The 17,358-nt window shown below is 31.1% G+C and overlaps 3 protein-coding genes across 4 annotated transcripts in view; all 3 read right to left on the bottom strand.

The window, feature by feature from the left end:
• Window positions 1–10,975, bottom strand: part of LOC111423600 (follistatin-related protein 5-like) — a 245,206-nt gene extending 234,231 nt beyond the window's left edge. The window contains exon 1 of one of the 2 annotated variants that reach the window (XM_071194309.1): window positions 10,626–10,975. In XM_071194309.1, the coding sequence (XP_071050410.1) occupies window positions 10,626–10,631 (6 nt within the window). In that variant the 5' untranslated portion in view covers window positions 10,632–10,975. Of the gene's footprint in view, window positions 1–4,786; window positions 4,935–10,625 lie in introns of those variants that run through there. The other variant, XM_071194313.1, reaches the window with a different exon arrangement.
• Window positions 10,976–11,005: 30 nt separating this feature from the next.
• LOC111423459 (mitochondrial inner membrane protease ATP23 homolog) lies at window positions 11,006–12,056 on the bottom strand. Its single transcript, XM_023056689.2, has one exon. It carries the CDS (start codon window positions 11,838–11,840, stop codon window positions 11,073–11,075), a length of 768 nt encoding a protein of 255 aa, XP_022912457.1. The 5' UTR covers window positions 11,841–12,056; the 3' UTR covers window positions 11,006–11,072.
• Window positions 12,057–16,236: 4,180 nt separating this feature from the next.
• Window positions 16,237–17,097, bottom strand: LOC111423192 (mediator complex subunit intersex). The gene is made up of 4 exons (XM_023056442.2): window positions 16,890–17,097; window positions 16,778–16,839; window positions 16,640–16,724; window positions 16,237–16,582 (listed from the first exon to the last, which is right to left on the bottom strand). Exons 1-4 carry the CDS (start codon window positions 17,031–17,033, stop codon window positions 16,370–16,372), a joined length of 504 nt encoding a protein of 167 aa, XP_022912210.1. The 5' UTR covers window positions 17,034–17,097; the 3' UTR covers window positions 16,237–16,369.
• Window positions 17,098–17,358: the final 261 nt, after the last annotated feature.

Genomic DNA, 17,358 nt, shown 5'->3' on the forward strand with positions numbered 1-17,358 from the left:
ATATCCTCTAAAATACAAAAACAACATACTCGTATGAGAGATGCCATTTCAGCTCACGTAAAACAGCAAGCAACTTTAAGATTTTTGGGTACTGGAGATTCTTCTACATCCTTGCAATATATGTATCGTGTACCAAAAAGCACAATTTCTAAATTTATATGTGAAGTGCTTTATGGTGAAGTACTTTATGGTATTAAATTGTATACGCATTGCGTATACTTCATATTTTTGCTTTTGCCGAGGTTTCTTCAAAATTAGGAACTGTTTTCTTCATAACTTCAACTATCCTTCTGACAGCTTCATTTCGTGCTAGTCGGTCCTTATATTGTGGAATTTTTTGATTCCAAGGATATTTATTTTGGCATTATTTTAAAGTGTTTCTAAGACACTAAGAAATAGAAAAAACTTGTTGGTGAGTATCGAAATCGTTTAAATTGATTGGAAATATCTTCTTGTTACTTAATAAGGACGATCAAAATAAAATTCTTATCGCTTACAAACAACTCGGAGATACTCAACAAAAAATGTGAACTTAGTGCCCATTTTGAAGCTGTTTTAAAGCTACTAGGGAGTAGGTAAATCTTGTTGGTGAGTGTCAAAATGGTTTAAATCGATTGGAATCACCTTTTTATTACTTGGCAAAGGTGAATAAGTGAAAAGAATTAAAGTGAATGTTTTTCCAGAAAATTCAAAATGTTTAAGGTTTGGAAAAAGCAGATTTTTGTGATCCAAATGGTTATAATAAATTATAAATAACTTGAGGTTGCTTTTGAAATAGCAAATACTTTTGGTGTGTGTCAAAATCGTTCAAAATGATTAGAAACATCCTCTTGTTACTAAATAAGAATGAGCAGAATAGAACTGATAAAACAGGATCAAAATGATTTCTGTAATTGTTATTTCAGCACTACATTGGTTATTTTTATTGAACCAAAAATGGGACTAACACTATACCAAGAACTAGAATCATTCGTATTTAGCCGTCTTGAAATGGCTAAACCCAAATGTTTCTAGTTTTAGGGTTAGTTCTAATGCTAGTGGTAATTCAACTAATAAGAGATTAGCCATGCGTCTTCAGAATCTTTAGAGTATAATTAAAAATTTTTCATATAACGGACATTTCCTTCCCCGTGTTAATCCGTTATATCGAGATTTTACTATGTCCCCGTAGAATTAAGTACGTAGTTCCTCTTCTGTCGTAGTCCCTAACAATACTCAAATTGGCGAAACTTCACATAACTATAGACAACATGATGCGTTCCGGCGATCGAAACACAATGGTCGGTGCAAATTCGCGAATTGTTGTAATAACTAACTCGCTATTCCCACGTTCGAGTTTCGCACATTGATAGATCGGATCCCCGCGGGACGTCCAACTATTGCACAGTTTCCGCGTTTCCAACAAACGCCATCCCCATACCACCTCCAACCCCCATCGACCGTTACGACTCCCCTGGTAAATAACCCAATCAAAAAAAAACTAATGAAAACGAACCGGCAAAAAAAGTGCGAATGCACAAAAATGGCACTCTTGTAATAAATCGTTTCGGCTCTATCGCTTAGATGTCGGGTAAAAATTAAAAAGGTTGAATATAGACGAGAGTTTCCAAAGTAAGACCTTAAGCCCATAATTTACAACTTACCGAATCGTGGGGGGTTGCGGGCTGGTTGTCCCCCCTTTCGAAACACCATTAGGAAATCAATATTTGTCACTGTCAACTTGAGGGCTTCATTAATTTTCTTTCCGATACATAAAGAATCGCGTGGTTTACTGCACTCAACGTTATCGCATTTATCATCTATATCGATATAAAAAATTGTTAAAAGTTCAGAACCATAAAGAATGTTTGGTTCCATATAATACACATAATACTTATATAATTCGAATTCAGAGCATCATCAATGATATAACTCGATAACGCATACACAAGATGAAGTGGTGCAGATTTTCTAAAAGATGATATATCTAGTATCGATAAAATGTTTATAAGCGACAGGAATCATTTTGATCCTGTTTTATCATCATTTGGATTCACAAAAATCAGCTTTTTCCATTCTTCAAACATTCTGAATTTTCTGGAAAACATCTACTTTAATTCTCTTCACTTATTCATCTTTCCCAAGTAATACGAAAGTGATTCAAATCGATTTAAACCACTTTGACACACACCAACAAAATTTATCTACTTCTTAGTAGCTTTAAAACAGTTTATAATGAATAAAGTGTCATTATTCATTATAAACTGTCATTTTTTTTCAAAAAAAAAATGACATTTTTCAAAAAAATTCACATTTTTTGTTGAGTATCTCCGAGTTGTTTGTAAACGATAAGAATTTTATTTTGATCGTCCTTATTAAGTAACAAGAAGATATTTCCAATCAATTTAAACGATTTCAACACTCACCAACAAGTTTTTTCTATTTCTTAGGGCCAGTTGTACCACCTCCCGATAAACTATCTAACGGATAATTACCATGGATACAGCGGTTTTAAGCGCTCTCATTGGCTAAGGGCCGGTTGTACCAACTCCCGATAAATTTATCCGATAGATCAATTGGCGCACTTAGGGCCGGTTGTACCACCTCCCGATAAGTTTATCCCATAGATAAATTGGCGCACTTAGCCAATGAGAGCGCTTAAAACCGCTGTAACCATGGTAATTATCCGCTAGATAGTTTATCGGGAGGTGGTACAACCGGCCCTTAGGCTCGTTACTACCATCTTCTGGTTAAGGTATCTAAGGGATTGTTACCACGGTAACAGCTATTTCATGCGCTCTGATTGGCTAGTAAATGGGTTTATCTATAAGATAAATTTAACTAGAAGATGGTAGTAATGGATCTTAGGCTCGTTACTACCATCTTCTGGTTAAGCTATCTAAGGGATTATTACTATGGTTACGGCTATTTCACGCGCTCTGATTGGCTAGTAGATGTGTTTATCTATAAGATAAATTTAACTAAAAGATGGTAGTAATGGACCTTAGCCAATGAGAGCGCTTAAAACCGCTGTATCCATGGTAATTATCCGTTAGATAGTTTATCGGGAGGTGGTACAACCGGCCCTTAGTGTCTTAGAAACATTTTTAAATAATGCCAACATATTTTTTCAATCTTTTCATCCTCATTAAGCATCCTAATGTTGTTTGTAGTGGATAAAAACCATTTTGACCTGAACCAGTCAGTTTTTCTGATATATTACATTATTTGGAAAAGATCCTCGTGAACAGTTTTATTCTGCTTGTGCTTATTAAGTAACGAGAAGATGTTTCCAAGTAATTCCAACAATTTTGACACAGTTTTTTCTAATTCTTGTAGCAAACCTATCGTTTCAACTACAAGGAAAACCAAATCTGACCATTTTTATAAGATTTCACTTGGGCTTCTTGATTATTTATCAATAACAACGCTCATAGTAGTCCTCAATATCTTACAACATAGTCCGCAACGCCTCATCATTGGTGTGGTGTCTCTCAACATCTTCTCATCATAATCAACTCTCTACAATTAATGCCATATCATCACAAACTCATTTTTGCCTATTTTTGCTAATCCTTATTGAGTAACAGGAAGATGTTTCCAATTGAATAATCAACTGGCTTCAATTTTTGTGTTAGCTTTTTAAGTCTTTATTTAGAGCAAGATTTTTGTACAAAATGTGACCCAACTGCTTGGTGATATGTCTAATTACTATGAGTCTTGGTGTGTACAAATCAGGGTTTTTAGTCACAACACCACGTTTTCATGTGACCTTAGACCAAGGAAGAAGCCTCAAGGCGTTCTCGAGAATTCTTTTGATCGCTAAGGATTCATAGCTTTGTTCTTTTTTTTATTTTCTTTTTAACCCAAACAAAAACTATTCCTCAATCAATAAAAAGGATTGATATGGTATTAATAGAGAAAAAGATTATAAATTACCACATTTATTTTTGGGCGTCTATGGTGATTTGTGGTCAAACCGAACATGGCAGTACACAGCTAAAATCGATTTGGTCACCTGTTTGCGCCATAAACGACCATCTAAACACGTCAGAAGTAATCACAAAAAATCGACTTTAACATCAATAATTCCAATTAATTTATACGTTTAATTTTAATGCGGTCGATATATTGACTATGGAAGGAACCTTCACGGAAAGTAGACGTCACTCAAGCTACTAAATTATGTATATACATCTTTAATTTTTCTTTCTATTTGTATTCTTTGTGAAAAAAAAAACGAATTGTAAACTTTTAACACTACAAAATTGTCGGTTAGATAAAGATTAAGGAAAACGTCTAAAAGAGGAGGAAAAAGAAAGTAATTTTTGAAGGCAACTAAAAAACCTAAAAAAAAAAGTAAACGCCTGGATGGGCAAAAGCGATGCTAAGCGAATTACTCGATAAATTACCCTTTTAACTACCGGAGAACACCCGGCAACGTGAATTGTTGCAGCAGCCGACTCAGTTAATTAACCGTATAGTTAGTAGCGCGAAAATTAAGTACGCAGCCACGTTACGGTAAAGGATGGTCGCTGAAAAGCGATGTGCTAACGCGAATTTATTAACTACAAGGCTTTCATTAAACCAAAACCAGCCTAAATTCGCATTAACACCAAATCCAACCATTTATACTTTTGTTATACTACCCCCCTTTCTTTTGACACCATCACCCCAAATTAATGATTTGAACCAAACTCCTTTCAACCATTTCAAAAAAGTCCTAAAACGCTTTAAGAAATCATAAAAGTAACAAAGATACAAAATGTTTTAGAAATCAAAAAAGAATAATAAGTCTTTTTCTTACCGTAGCACCAAGACGAACAACCTATTTTCTTGAAGCGAAAAAAGGAAAAAACGTTCGTGATTGGTAAAGTCAAGAACTGCGCATTTGTTGTTGTTGTATTTTAGAAGAACACGCAACACGCACAAACGAGAAAAGACACGAGCGTCTGTCAGGCGTCGCGACGCTAAACTGAAAACCGTTCGGGGGGGCGGTGGTGCGTTTGTCACGCGACAGATGGCGCAAGCGCCGCGCAGCGACATCAATACCAACGCGGAGGGTGCGAGAAGCTTCGATACAGAACCGTATTTTATAAAATATCTTGAATACACAAAAAATTTTTTATAGATTTTAATATATCTCATCATATTTTATTGACGGCAACAAACGTCGAAACCAGGATTAACAAAAAATGTTTGTGCGATAATTAAACCTGATAATTATGCAGAAGTATTGGAAGTTACGGTTGAAGAATTTGTATCAAAGACTATTCCCGGAGAAACAATTTGGAGTCAAGAAACGTACAACAAGATAACTAAGCTTTAATAGGACAGGTAGTAAGAAAATAAAATTTCAAAACGCAAAATTTTTTAAAACCTTATCTTAGAAGACTATATGGTTGGCAGAAAATTATATATTGTTGCTAAAGGAGTACATATTCCCGCCAAAGAATTAGATACTATTGTCAGAAATTTACATACTGCTGCTAAAAGACCATACCCTGCTAATGGAAAATTGGATGCCACTTTTCGAAAAGTAGACACTTCCAATAGTGTACACATTACTAAAGATAGTACATTACTTGCAGAAGACTACATATATTATACTGGAAAAAGACTATATTATACTGGCAGAAGATTAGACACTGCTAACAGAAGGTAGGTACTACTTGCAAAAAACTACATACTTCAGCAGAATTCTAAATATTGCTGGCAAAGAGCTAATGAAGTAATACCCCTAGAGATTTAAAAATGCATTGCCGAATAAATATTCTTTACTATTTGAAGCAGACTACACATTGTTGGAAGCTAGATGAAGACTACATATTGCTAAAACGATACCTCACTAGAAAAGGTTTGGTGTATAGGTGTTTATATTATCAACTCAAAAAATTTCAAAACCCTACAACGGATGTTGAGATATTCTTCCAAATTACAGAAAATGAAGTTATTCTAGTTACTTCGTTTAAGTAGTAATTAAAAGATATATAGTAAGTACATCTATACGAAATAAGTACATGGCTCATTTTTGTCTTATCGTTTCTCAACTAGAGGTTTCTAATTAAAACCATTTCTCAAGCCTGCCTTATTAAGAGCTATTATACAAAATCTAGTTTTTAATATTCAACATTCACATTTTTAGCCTTTTAAGTCAATGATTTCCAATCGTTAGTTTAGATTTTAGTCATATTTATCGCTTGGTTTATAAAAAACGATCTTATTTAGAAAAGATAGGTACTGCTATCACAAGACTAATTTTCTGGTTATAGAAGACTTACTGCTGCTGTCAGAAGACTACACACTTCAACTTGAATATTAGATACTGCTTACAAAAGACTACTGCTGGCAAAAAAGTAGACAAGTTAGATACTACTTTGCCAAAAACTACACACTATTGACAGAAAACTAAATATTGTTAGTAGAAGAGAAGATACTACTCGTATTTTCAGAAAAGTACACATTTCCGAGACTAATCTAATTACTGCTGGCAGAAGGCTACAAATTATTGATGGCGGACTGAAACACTGCACATTACTATAAGAAGACTAGAATACTGTTAATAAAAGGCACCTAAAAAGAGGCTAGATCATGTAGTTAGAAGATTAAACACTGGTAATGGAAGACTAGACATTCCTATTAGTAACTAGAACACTATTAATAGAAGACTAGACATTTAGAAAAGACTACATACTGCTGGCAGAAAATCATAGACTGCTGGAAGAAGGCAGAAGGCAAGTAACTAGTAATACAGGACTAGATACTGCGAATAAGAGACTTGTGGCCGGTTTCTCGTACGCAAACGCTTATAGATATCGAACCTATATTGCGCTGTTGATCGATAACTCGAACGATATCGGTCACTTAGGTTTCTGAAAGGACCGAAAAGTGTGATTAACTTTTAATCACAATGGTTCACTTTCCGGCAGGTTGCTACCACCTTCAGGTACTGTTAAAGTACTTGAAGTAGTAGCAGTGTCCACTGATGCGACGTTTTCTTCTCAAATAGCAAAAGAAATGTTATGTAATGTACTATTACACAAGAAAAGCCTTACCAATGACGTCAATATATAACACCGATGTATAACATCCAAATCGAGATGAGCAGACAATTAGAAAAGACTACAAACTGCTAGCAGAGAATACTATACTGCTGACAGAAGGCAAGAAACTACTGATACAGTACTAAATACTTCAAATAAGAGACAAGACCCAATGGTGTTAGAAGACTACTGATATACACTAGTATACGCTGGTAATGAAGGACTAGACGTGGCTATAAGATATATACGTATACTGCTGGCAAAACACTAGAAATTACTCATACAAGACCAGATACTGCAAATAAGACATTCGATAATGCTGTCAGAAGACTAAATAAGACAGAACATAGAAAACATTTAGTTCAATGTTTGCCTGGACCAATGATTATCAACCTGGGTTGCAAAGACGTCAGGTTTTTATAAAGAGCTTGTTTTGTATAATTTACGCCATAAATTTATTAAATTTTTTTCAACATCCAAGAACCTCGATAAAAACGAGATCTCTGCAAAAACACCGTATCGTCATTGCTCCACATTACCAGGAAATGTGAAAGGTTGTTATTTATTTACCAATCTCATTACAAGCGGAAATAAAATTTAAACTTACTCTAAAACTAGTGAGACTCATACATTTTATTAAACCCGGATCTGTCATTTCAGGAATTTCGAAAAAAAATTGAGCAAATCACCACGAAAATATATTAATACAAATTTTTAGTCTGCGAAATTAAGTTTCTTAAAGACTCATTTCAATTGTGATCAAGATTGACTTATGTTAAGTGAATCTTACATAAACAGAGCAATAATTGGCATCTTTGGTAAACTCCACGATTTCTTATCTATATTATAAGACTCCACTCTCCTCAGAAATAACATTAGATGTAAGCACGTTCATAAAGATAAAATAATGTTGGTTGGTACATCTTAAATAGTCATAATTGTAATTTTTAAATAGGATCGTTTGAGAATAGTGTTTAAATGAATATAATGTAATGTTCTTATGTGTTTGGTTTATTTAAAAATATGTAAAATGAAAATTCATAAATTTATTAAATCTATTTCTATTAAATTTGAAAACTGAAATGAATAACCAATGATAATAAAAGTGTATATAATATCTTAACTCCGGAACTAGCGACGTTGTCAAGTCGTTAACAAATCTTTAACGTAAAATTCAACGAATTAACAGTGATTAAATGATAATAAATTTTAGTTAATACGAAATAAACAGTTTTATTATTCCATCAATTTGAGGTTGAGGAAAATAATTTGTTTAAATAGTAACAACATAACCACAAAAAAAAACAAGAAGTTATGAAGAGAACTATTATGAGTAATACCTCAAAATTATCTTTCGTATTGAAGGTAAGGAAATTGTTAACTAAATTAACACGAATAAATCTAAAGAAAATAACAACACTTAGCTTAGTCTGTTGGTTGTAAGATAAATAAGTCCACGGGACGGGTTCTGGGATTATCAGGAACGGAAACCAAAATGATGTTTCTTTACCAGGGTTTTATGATAAAGAAATCCACGGTACGGGATTCTGGAATTATCAGGAACGGGAACCAAAATGATCATATCATTTTTTTTCTTTGAATCGGACAAATTCTTCAAATTTATCTTTTTACATAACCTAAAATGTTCGATGAGACAAAATTTGCGTGTGCTGTCTCTCAAGTTCAACATGACACTAAAAATTTTAAGTTTCCTTTGTTTACTGTCGAAATTGAAAAATAATGTTTCCTGATTGGTCAATTCTATTAACTTGAAATTAGTTTTTTAAAATGTTCTCATATTACCAACTTTAACATTTGAAATGTCACTAATTTAATTTGATTAAAAATTATTTAATTTTTTTTAATAACTATATTTATGTATGAAATCTTGTAGTTTTAATACTTCTTTAATATTGCTGTTCAAGTATGTCATCATTTTCTTCTATATTCAACGGCAAAATTCCCAAAATGCTCAAATCTTGAGATTATGGATTTTCATTTAAAATTTCATTAATTCTCACAACGGACGGCTATTTTCCATTCTTACTATGCTAATATTATCATTTTCAATAGCTTCAACCGGATAAATAAGGATTTGAATAGGAAATTGAGAAAAAATTAAAATTGAGGTTATGTATCTGTCAGGGGGTCTTTAAAATTACTTCGTATCGACTTTACATGGGTTATATACAAAAGAAAACATCAGCGGCCAATAATACATAATTGAATTCATCAGTAAATAATATTTTAAATTACAAAAATTAATTTATTATTATTATCATTCATAACATACTCTTAGGTTCAATACGATAAGTCTTTAAATCCTCAAAATAATGCTTATGATTGGTTATATTATTACAGTAAGTACGAAGGCCATACACTTACAAAAGAGTACAAACTACTTGCAGAGAATACTATACTACTGACAGAAGGCAAAAAACTACTAATACAGGACTAAATACTTCAAATAAGAGACAAGACCCAATGGTGTTAGAAGACTATATACACTAATATACACTAGTATACGCTGGTAATGAAAGACTAGACGTTGCTATAAGAAGACTAGAAGACTACTACAAATTGCTGACAGAAGATCGTATACTGCTGTCAAAAGACTAGAAATTACTCATACAGGACCAGATACTGCAAATAAGAGATTGGATAATGCTGTCAGAAGACTAAATAAGACCGAAAATAGAAAAAATCGAGTTCAATGTTTGCCTGGGCCAATGATTATCAACCTGGGTTGAGAAGACGAAAGAGCTTGTTGTTTTGTATAATTTGCGCTCAAATTTATTAAATTTTTTTCAACATCAAAGAACCTCGATAAAAAACGAGATCTCTGCAAGAACACCGTATCGTCATTGTTCCACATTGTCGGGGAATGTGAAAGATTCTTATTTATGTACAAATCTTATTACAAGCGGAAATAAAATTTAAACTAACTCCAAAACCATCAGGAATTTCATTACAGGAATTTTTGAAAAGAATGGAGCAAATCACTACGCTCTTATTTAATATAGAAGTACGTAGATTATTTGTAGGAAATATTTTAATACAAATTTTTAGTCTGCGAAATGAAGTTTCTTAAAGACTCATTTGAATTGTGATCAAGATTGGTTTAGTATATCAAGTGAATTTTGCATAACATCTATATTATAAGACTCCACTTTTCTCAGAAATAACATTAGGTTGGTAATAATCACAATTGTAATTTTTAAATAGGATCGTTTGAGAATAGTGTTTAAAAATTAAGTACGGTCCTGAATAAAAATAGTTAACCTTTAAAGGACGTAACCCAGTGGCGTTACAACCGATGGCGTGACGTAAATCCGATGCCACAGAGAGTTAATTACCTTTTTTTTCTGCTAAAAAGGGTTCATTAAGCTAGGCAAAAATTGTTTCCCTTAAACCTTCAAAGAGCAGATTTCAATGCGAATTATTCAGAATGTCATTTCGTGCCAATTTTTTCTCTTTAATATTGGAGTTTCTTTTTAACTACCTCTGATAACAATATTTAATTTCTTTTATACAAAAACGTTCTAATCCTTTTAATTTAATTAATTAATTCATAAAATTACAAAAAAAAAATAAATTTCTTACCTTCATTTCCAGATTTTATTATACAACCAAACGTTTGATTCACTCTTCAGCTGGTGCTTCTTCCGCTGGTGCTTCTTCCCCGCCTTCTTTCCCTCCTTCACCTCCTTCGCCGGTAATTTTATTCACGATGTATTCGGCGAACATATAAAGCCACCAGAGAATAAAGAATAAGGGTGGATGTCGGAGGCAGTGGTGATAAGGCATATTTCGCAAAATGTATTCCCAATTTGGATCTTAAAAAAACAACTAACACGAGAGTTTTTAAGCAATTGTACCGAAAAAATTTTTCATTATTGATTTTGTATTTTTTTTTGATGTAAATGACAAATGGAATTTGTTTGTTTATTTCACAAGTAATATGATTAATAATAAAAAATATGTTGTCTTGATTATATTTTTATTTTCAAAATAATTTACAAAAAACTACACTATACAAAGCTAATTGATTTAATCGTATCCAAATAAATACCCTTCATCAAAAGCTTTGAACATATCATTTGAATTTCTTCTTAATCTCCTCCCGACGGGTTCTAAATCGTTATAACATTTAGAAAAGACCCTCTCGACAGCATCACGAGCTTCTTCTTTCGTAACATTTCTTACAGCCAAAACTGATTGATAAGCTTTGCTTTTAACACATTTCTGATGGGCTTCTTTAATATTAAAAACGGAAACGTCTCCTTGTAACCAAGCCGAAATAAAACTACAATGTACCAAGTTGGCCGCTCTTATTTCAGTACAAGCTAAATGATCAATATTTTTAAAATCCAAATCATTTCGGCAATAATCAAACATATGTACCATCTCATGCGATAAAACTCCTTGAACTAATCCTTCATCGGTAGCAATATTTTGGCAAACAACTATTTGATTTAAAACGGGATCATATCCTCCACTAACTTTTGGGCTACATTCTTCACAAGCGATGTGTCTACGAATATCTAAGGAACAACCAGAACTTTTTAATGCATTCATCATAAGTTTAACTAAAGGGCTATTTTTAACGCATTTATAAACGTTTCTTTCACATCTTATTCTATCCAAATTATCACGTCCCTTCATAAAAGCTTGTACCGCGCTGTGTTGGACTCCTCTTCGTTCCGGATAAAGATCATAACCCCATTCATTTCCACCTTCCGGTTTTTCGGAATGTTTTTTTTGATCAACGGCCGTCGTAGGTTGTTCTGGATCTTTTACGAAATTAATTAAAGTCATTTCTATACAATTTTTGGGTGTTTTTGATCACACTTTTAGGTTAGAATGTGCCGACTTTTTTAGGTTATGTCACGCAGATTAAATAACGTAATAATTAAAAAAAAACTTTAAATGCAGAAATTCTTTATGTAAAAAGAAATGCATTAATTCGAATAGATTTAGTTCAAAAATAAAGTTTTGGGTTTTAAAGAATGAAATTTTTGATATTGACCTTTGACATATTTGAGGTTATAAAAATAAAATTAAAAAACACTTTATAGATTATTTTATTGAAATTAATTCCTATAAATAAACTTAAAATTTACGTAAGTAAGAAATAAATATTTAAATTTGATAACTTTGTATTATTTTTTTTTAATAGGGTTGATTTAAATGTCATTCCGATGGAGATATATTTTGGGGCGCTGCCACCAATGTATCATGTATTTCCTTTGTAAAAGCAATTTGGGCATTAACTATTGCTAAATGCTGAGGATAAGATAATGTATTATCAGGAATTCCTATACTTTCACTTTTTGTAGGTGCCACTAAGAGATTTAAATATCGTTGTGCAGTTTCTTGTTGACTTAAACACTTTATTGAGGTTTTCTAGAAATATAATTTAAAAAAGAAATAAAATATTAATAAATTGTTGAAAATCTTCACCAAGTTTTGCTCTATTTGATCGCAAAGTGAATAAAATTGTTCCAAATTTTTATTTGGTGATAGATATTCTTTCAGAAAATGACACACTTCTGATACAAGTTTAATTACTTCTGGCAGAAGACTACAAATTATTGGTAGAAGAGTAGAAATTGCTAATCGAAGATTGGACATTACTATAAGACAGTGTTGTCCACTAATTTTTGATCAAGATCCACTTTTTATATAAATGTCTTGCCAAGATCAACCGAAGAGTTTAAACATGGTTTAAAGTAACCTTCCTTTTTTTTTGCTCTGAGGCCCAGATATAGATATTTCAGATTCATGATTTTTTTAGCAATCGACGTTATGGTCACTGATTATTATAAATAAAAAATGGTAATAATTGAGTTCAATCTTTTTATGGATCTAGTCTTTATGGCCCATTACTAAGGTTTTATGTATAAAAAATATTTCCCCATCGCTTTTAGTTTATGAGTTATGATTGAGTTAATTTTCGAAAATCAACAATTTTGATGTTTAATCGGTTTAGAGCTTATAAATAAAAAATGGTAATAATTGGGTTCAATCTTTTTATGGATCTAGTCTTTATGGTCCATTACTAAGGTTTTATGTATAAAAAACATTTCCCCATCGCTTTTAGTTTATGAGTTATGATTGAGTTAATTTTCGAAAATCAACAATTTTGATGTTTAATCGATTTAGAGCTTATAAATAAAAAATGGTAATAATTGGGTTCAATCTTTTTATGGATCTAGTCTTTATGGTCCATTACTAAGGTTTTATGTATAAAAAACATTTCCCCATAGCTTTTAGTTTATGAGTTATGATTGCGTTAATTTTCGAAAATCAACAATTTTAATGTTTAATCGATTTAGAGCTTATAAATAAAAAATGGTAATAATTGGGTTCAATCTTTTTATGGATCTAGTCTTTATGGTCCACTACTAAGGTTTTATGTATAAAAAACATTTCCCCATCGCTTTTAGTTTATGAGTTATGATTGAGTTAATTTTCGAAAATCAACAATTTTGATGTTTAATCGATTTAGAGCTTATAAATAAAAAATGGTAATAATTGGGTTCAATCTTGTTATGGATCTAGTCTTTATCGCCCATTACTAAGGTTTAATGTATAAAAAACATTTCCCCATCGCTTTTAGTTTATGAGTTATGATTGAGTTAATTTTCGAAAATCAACAATTTAATGTTTAATCGGTTTAGAGCTTATAAATAAAAAATGGTAATAATTGGGTTCAATCTTTTTATGGATCTAGTCTTTATGGTCCACTACTAAGGTTTTATGTATAAAAAACATTTCCCCATCGCTTTTAGTTTATGAGTTATGATTGCGTTAATTTTCGAAAATCAACAATTTTAATGTTTAATCGATTTAGAGCTTATAAATGAAAAATAGTAGTAATTGAGTTCAATCTTGTTATGGATCTAGTCTTTATGGTCCATTACTAAGGTTTTATGTATAAAAAACATTTCCCCATCGCTTTTAGTTTATGAGTTATGATTAAGTTAATTTTCGAAAATCAACAATTTTGATGTTTAATCGATTTAGAACTTATAAATAAAAAATGGTAATAATTGGGTTCAATCTTGTTATGGATCTAGTTTTTATCACCCATTACTAAGGTTTTATGTATAAAAAGTTTTTCTCCATCGCTTTTAGTTTTTGAGTTATGATTGAGTTAATTTTCGAAAATCAACAACTTTGATGTTTAATCGATTTAGAGCTTATAAATAAAAAATAGTAGTAATTGGGTTCAACCTTGTTATGGATCTAGTTTTTATCACCCATTACTAAGGTTTTATGTATAAAAAGTTTTTCTCCATCGCTTTTAGTTTTTGAGTTATGATTGAGTTAATTTTCGAAAATCAACAATGTTGATGTTTAGTCGATTTAAAGCTACTAAATAGACAATGGTTATAATTGGGTTCAATCTTTTTCTGGATTTAGTCTTTATGGTCCATTACTAAGGTTTTATGTATAAAAAGTATTTCTCCATCGCTTTTAGTTTTTGAGTTATAATTGAGTTAATTTTCGAAAATCAACAATTTTGATGTTTAATCGGTTTAGAGTTTATAAATAAAAAAAAGGTAATAATTGGGTTCAATCTTTTTGCGGATCTAGTTTTTATGATCCATTACTAAGGTTTTATATATAAAAAATATTTCTCCATCGCTTTTAGTTTTTGAGTTATGATTGAGTTAATTTTCGAAAATCAACAATTTTGATGTTTAATCGGTTTAGAGCTTATAAATAAAAAATGGTAATAATTGGGTTCAATCTTTTTATGGATCTAGTCTTTATGGTCCATTACTAAGGTTTTATGTATAAAAAGTTTTTCTCCATCGCTTTTAGTTTTTGAGTTATGATTGAGTTAATTTTCGAAAATCAATAATTTTGATGTTTAATCGATTTAGAGCTTATATATAAAAAATGGTAATAATTGGGTTCAATCTTTTTATGGATCTAGTCTTTATGGTCCATTACTAAGGTTTTGTGTATAAAAAACATTTCCCCGTCGCTTTTAGTTTTTGAGTTATGATTGAGTTAATTTTCGAAAATCAACAATGTTGATGTTTAGTCGATTTAAAGCTATTAAATAAAGAACGGTTATAATTGGGTTGAATCTTTTTATGGATCTAGTCTTTATGGTCCATTACTAAGGTTTTATGTATAAAAAGTAATTCTCCATCGCTTTTAGTTTTTGAGTTATGACTGAGTTAATTTTCGAAAATCAATAATTTTGACGTTTAATCGATTTAGAGCAGTAGTGTTCACTATTTGTTTTATCAAAACCGACTTTTTATATAAATGTCTTGCCAAGATCGACCAAAGGGTTTAAAGTAACCTTCCCTTTTTTTTTGCTTTGAGGCCCAGATATTAGATATTTCAGATTCATGATTTTCTTGGCGATCGATGTTATGGACACCACTGCTATAAGAAGACTAGAATACTGTTAATAAAAGACACAACATAAGAGACTAGATAATGTAGTTAGAAGATTAAACACTGATAATGGATTACTATTAGAAACTACAACACTATTAATAGAAGACAAGAGATTTAAAAAAGACTAACAAAGCATATGTACCATCTCATGTGATAAAACTCCTTGAACTAACCCTTCATCAGTAGCAATATTTTGGCAAACAACTATTTGATTTAAAACAGGATCATATCCTCCACTAACTGTTGGACTACTTTCTGCAAAAGCGATGTGTCTAAGAATATCTAAGGAACAACCAGAACTTTTTAATGCATTCATCATAAATTTAACTAAAGGGCTATTTTTAACGCATTTATAAACGTTTCTTTCACATCTTATTCTATCCAAATTATCACGTCCCTTCATAAAAGCTTGTATCGCACTGTGTTGGACTCCTCTTCGTTCCAGATAAAGATCATAACCCCATTCATTTCCACCTTCCGGTTTCTCGGAATGCTTTTTTTGATCAACGGCCGTCGTAGGTTATTCCGGATCTTTTACGAAATTAATTAAAGTCATTTCTATACAATTTTTGGGTGTTTTTGATAAAACTTTTAGGTTAGAATGTGCCGATTTTTTTTTAGGTTATGTCACGCCGATTAAATAACGTAATAAATTATTTAAAAAAAACTTTAAATGCAGAAATAATAAATAGATTTAGTTCAAAAATAAAGTTTTGGGTTTTATAGAATGAAATTTTTGATATTGACCTTTGACATATTTGAGGTTATAAAAATAAAATCAAAAAAACACTTTATATGATTATTTTATTGAAATTAATTCCTATAAATAAACTTAAAATTTACTCCATTACATAAGTAAGAAATAAATATTTAAATTCGATAACTTTGTATTATTTTTTTTAATACGGTTGATTTAAATGTCATTCCGATGGAGATATATTTTGGGCTGCTGCCACCAATGTATCATGTATTTCCTTTGTAAAAGCAATTTGGGCATTAACCGTTGCTAAATACTGAGGATAAGATAATGTATTATCGGGAATTCCTATACTTTCACTTTTTGTAGGTGCCACTAAGAGATTTAAATATCGTTGTGCACTTTCTTGTTGACTTAAACACTTTATTGAGGTTTTCTAGAAATAAAATTTAAAAATGAAATAAAATATTAATAAATTGTTGAAAATCTTCACCAAGTTTTGCTCTATTTGATCGCAAAGTGAATAAAATTCTTCCAAATTTTTATCAAATCGAGGAATTTGTTGATCAACACCCCTCCTACAAAATTAAAAATCATCAAAATAATATTTTAGATTTAAAAAAAAACTTACTGGGAACCTATATCCACTTGGCTATTTTGATTCAAAGTTTGTGCCGCTGTTTTAATCGTATTCTGCAATATAACAAATTAATAAATTAATAACAAATTTTAAAAAATCTCACCGATAAAGCTTCTCGGAGGGGCCCTATTAATGTTTTAATTTTTGAAATGTTATCCATTGGGGATTGAGGGGGTTGTTGTTGTTGCGGTTGAGGGGTGGGTTGAGGTGGTTGTTGAGGGGGCATTCCCATTCCAACAACGTTCATTTTAAAGATATTTAAAAAAACTTTCTTATATGTTTTGACACTTGACAGATAGAATTTAAGGTTAACCTAAAATGTTATAACTTCAAAACAAAATTTTTATTTAAATTTATTTTTTAAATTATTGTTTATAATAAGTAATAATAAAAAAAAATATTAAATTAAAAGGATATTAAATCAAAATTATAGTTTAAATAGTAAAAATATCATTAAATAAATTTAAGGATGCACCCCACATTTGAAATACTTTGGTTTATTCGTCAAATCAAGTTTATTTTTGATTTATAATTTATTTAAAATTACTAATTAAATACGATATTTCTTAATT

Source organism: Onthophagus taurus, chromosome 1, assembly GCF_036711975.1.
Source record: "Onthophagus taurus isolate NC chromosome 1, IU_Otau_3.0, whole genome shotgun sequence".
Lineage (NCBI taxonomy): Eukaryota > Metazoa > Arthropoda > Insecta > Coleoptera > Scarabaeidae > Onthophagus > Onthophagus taurus.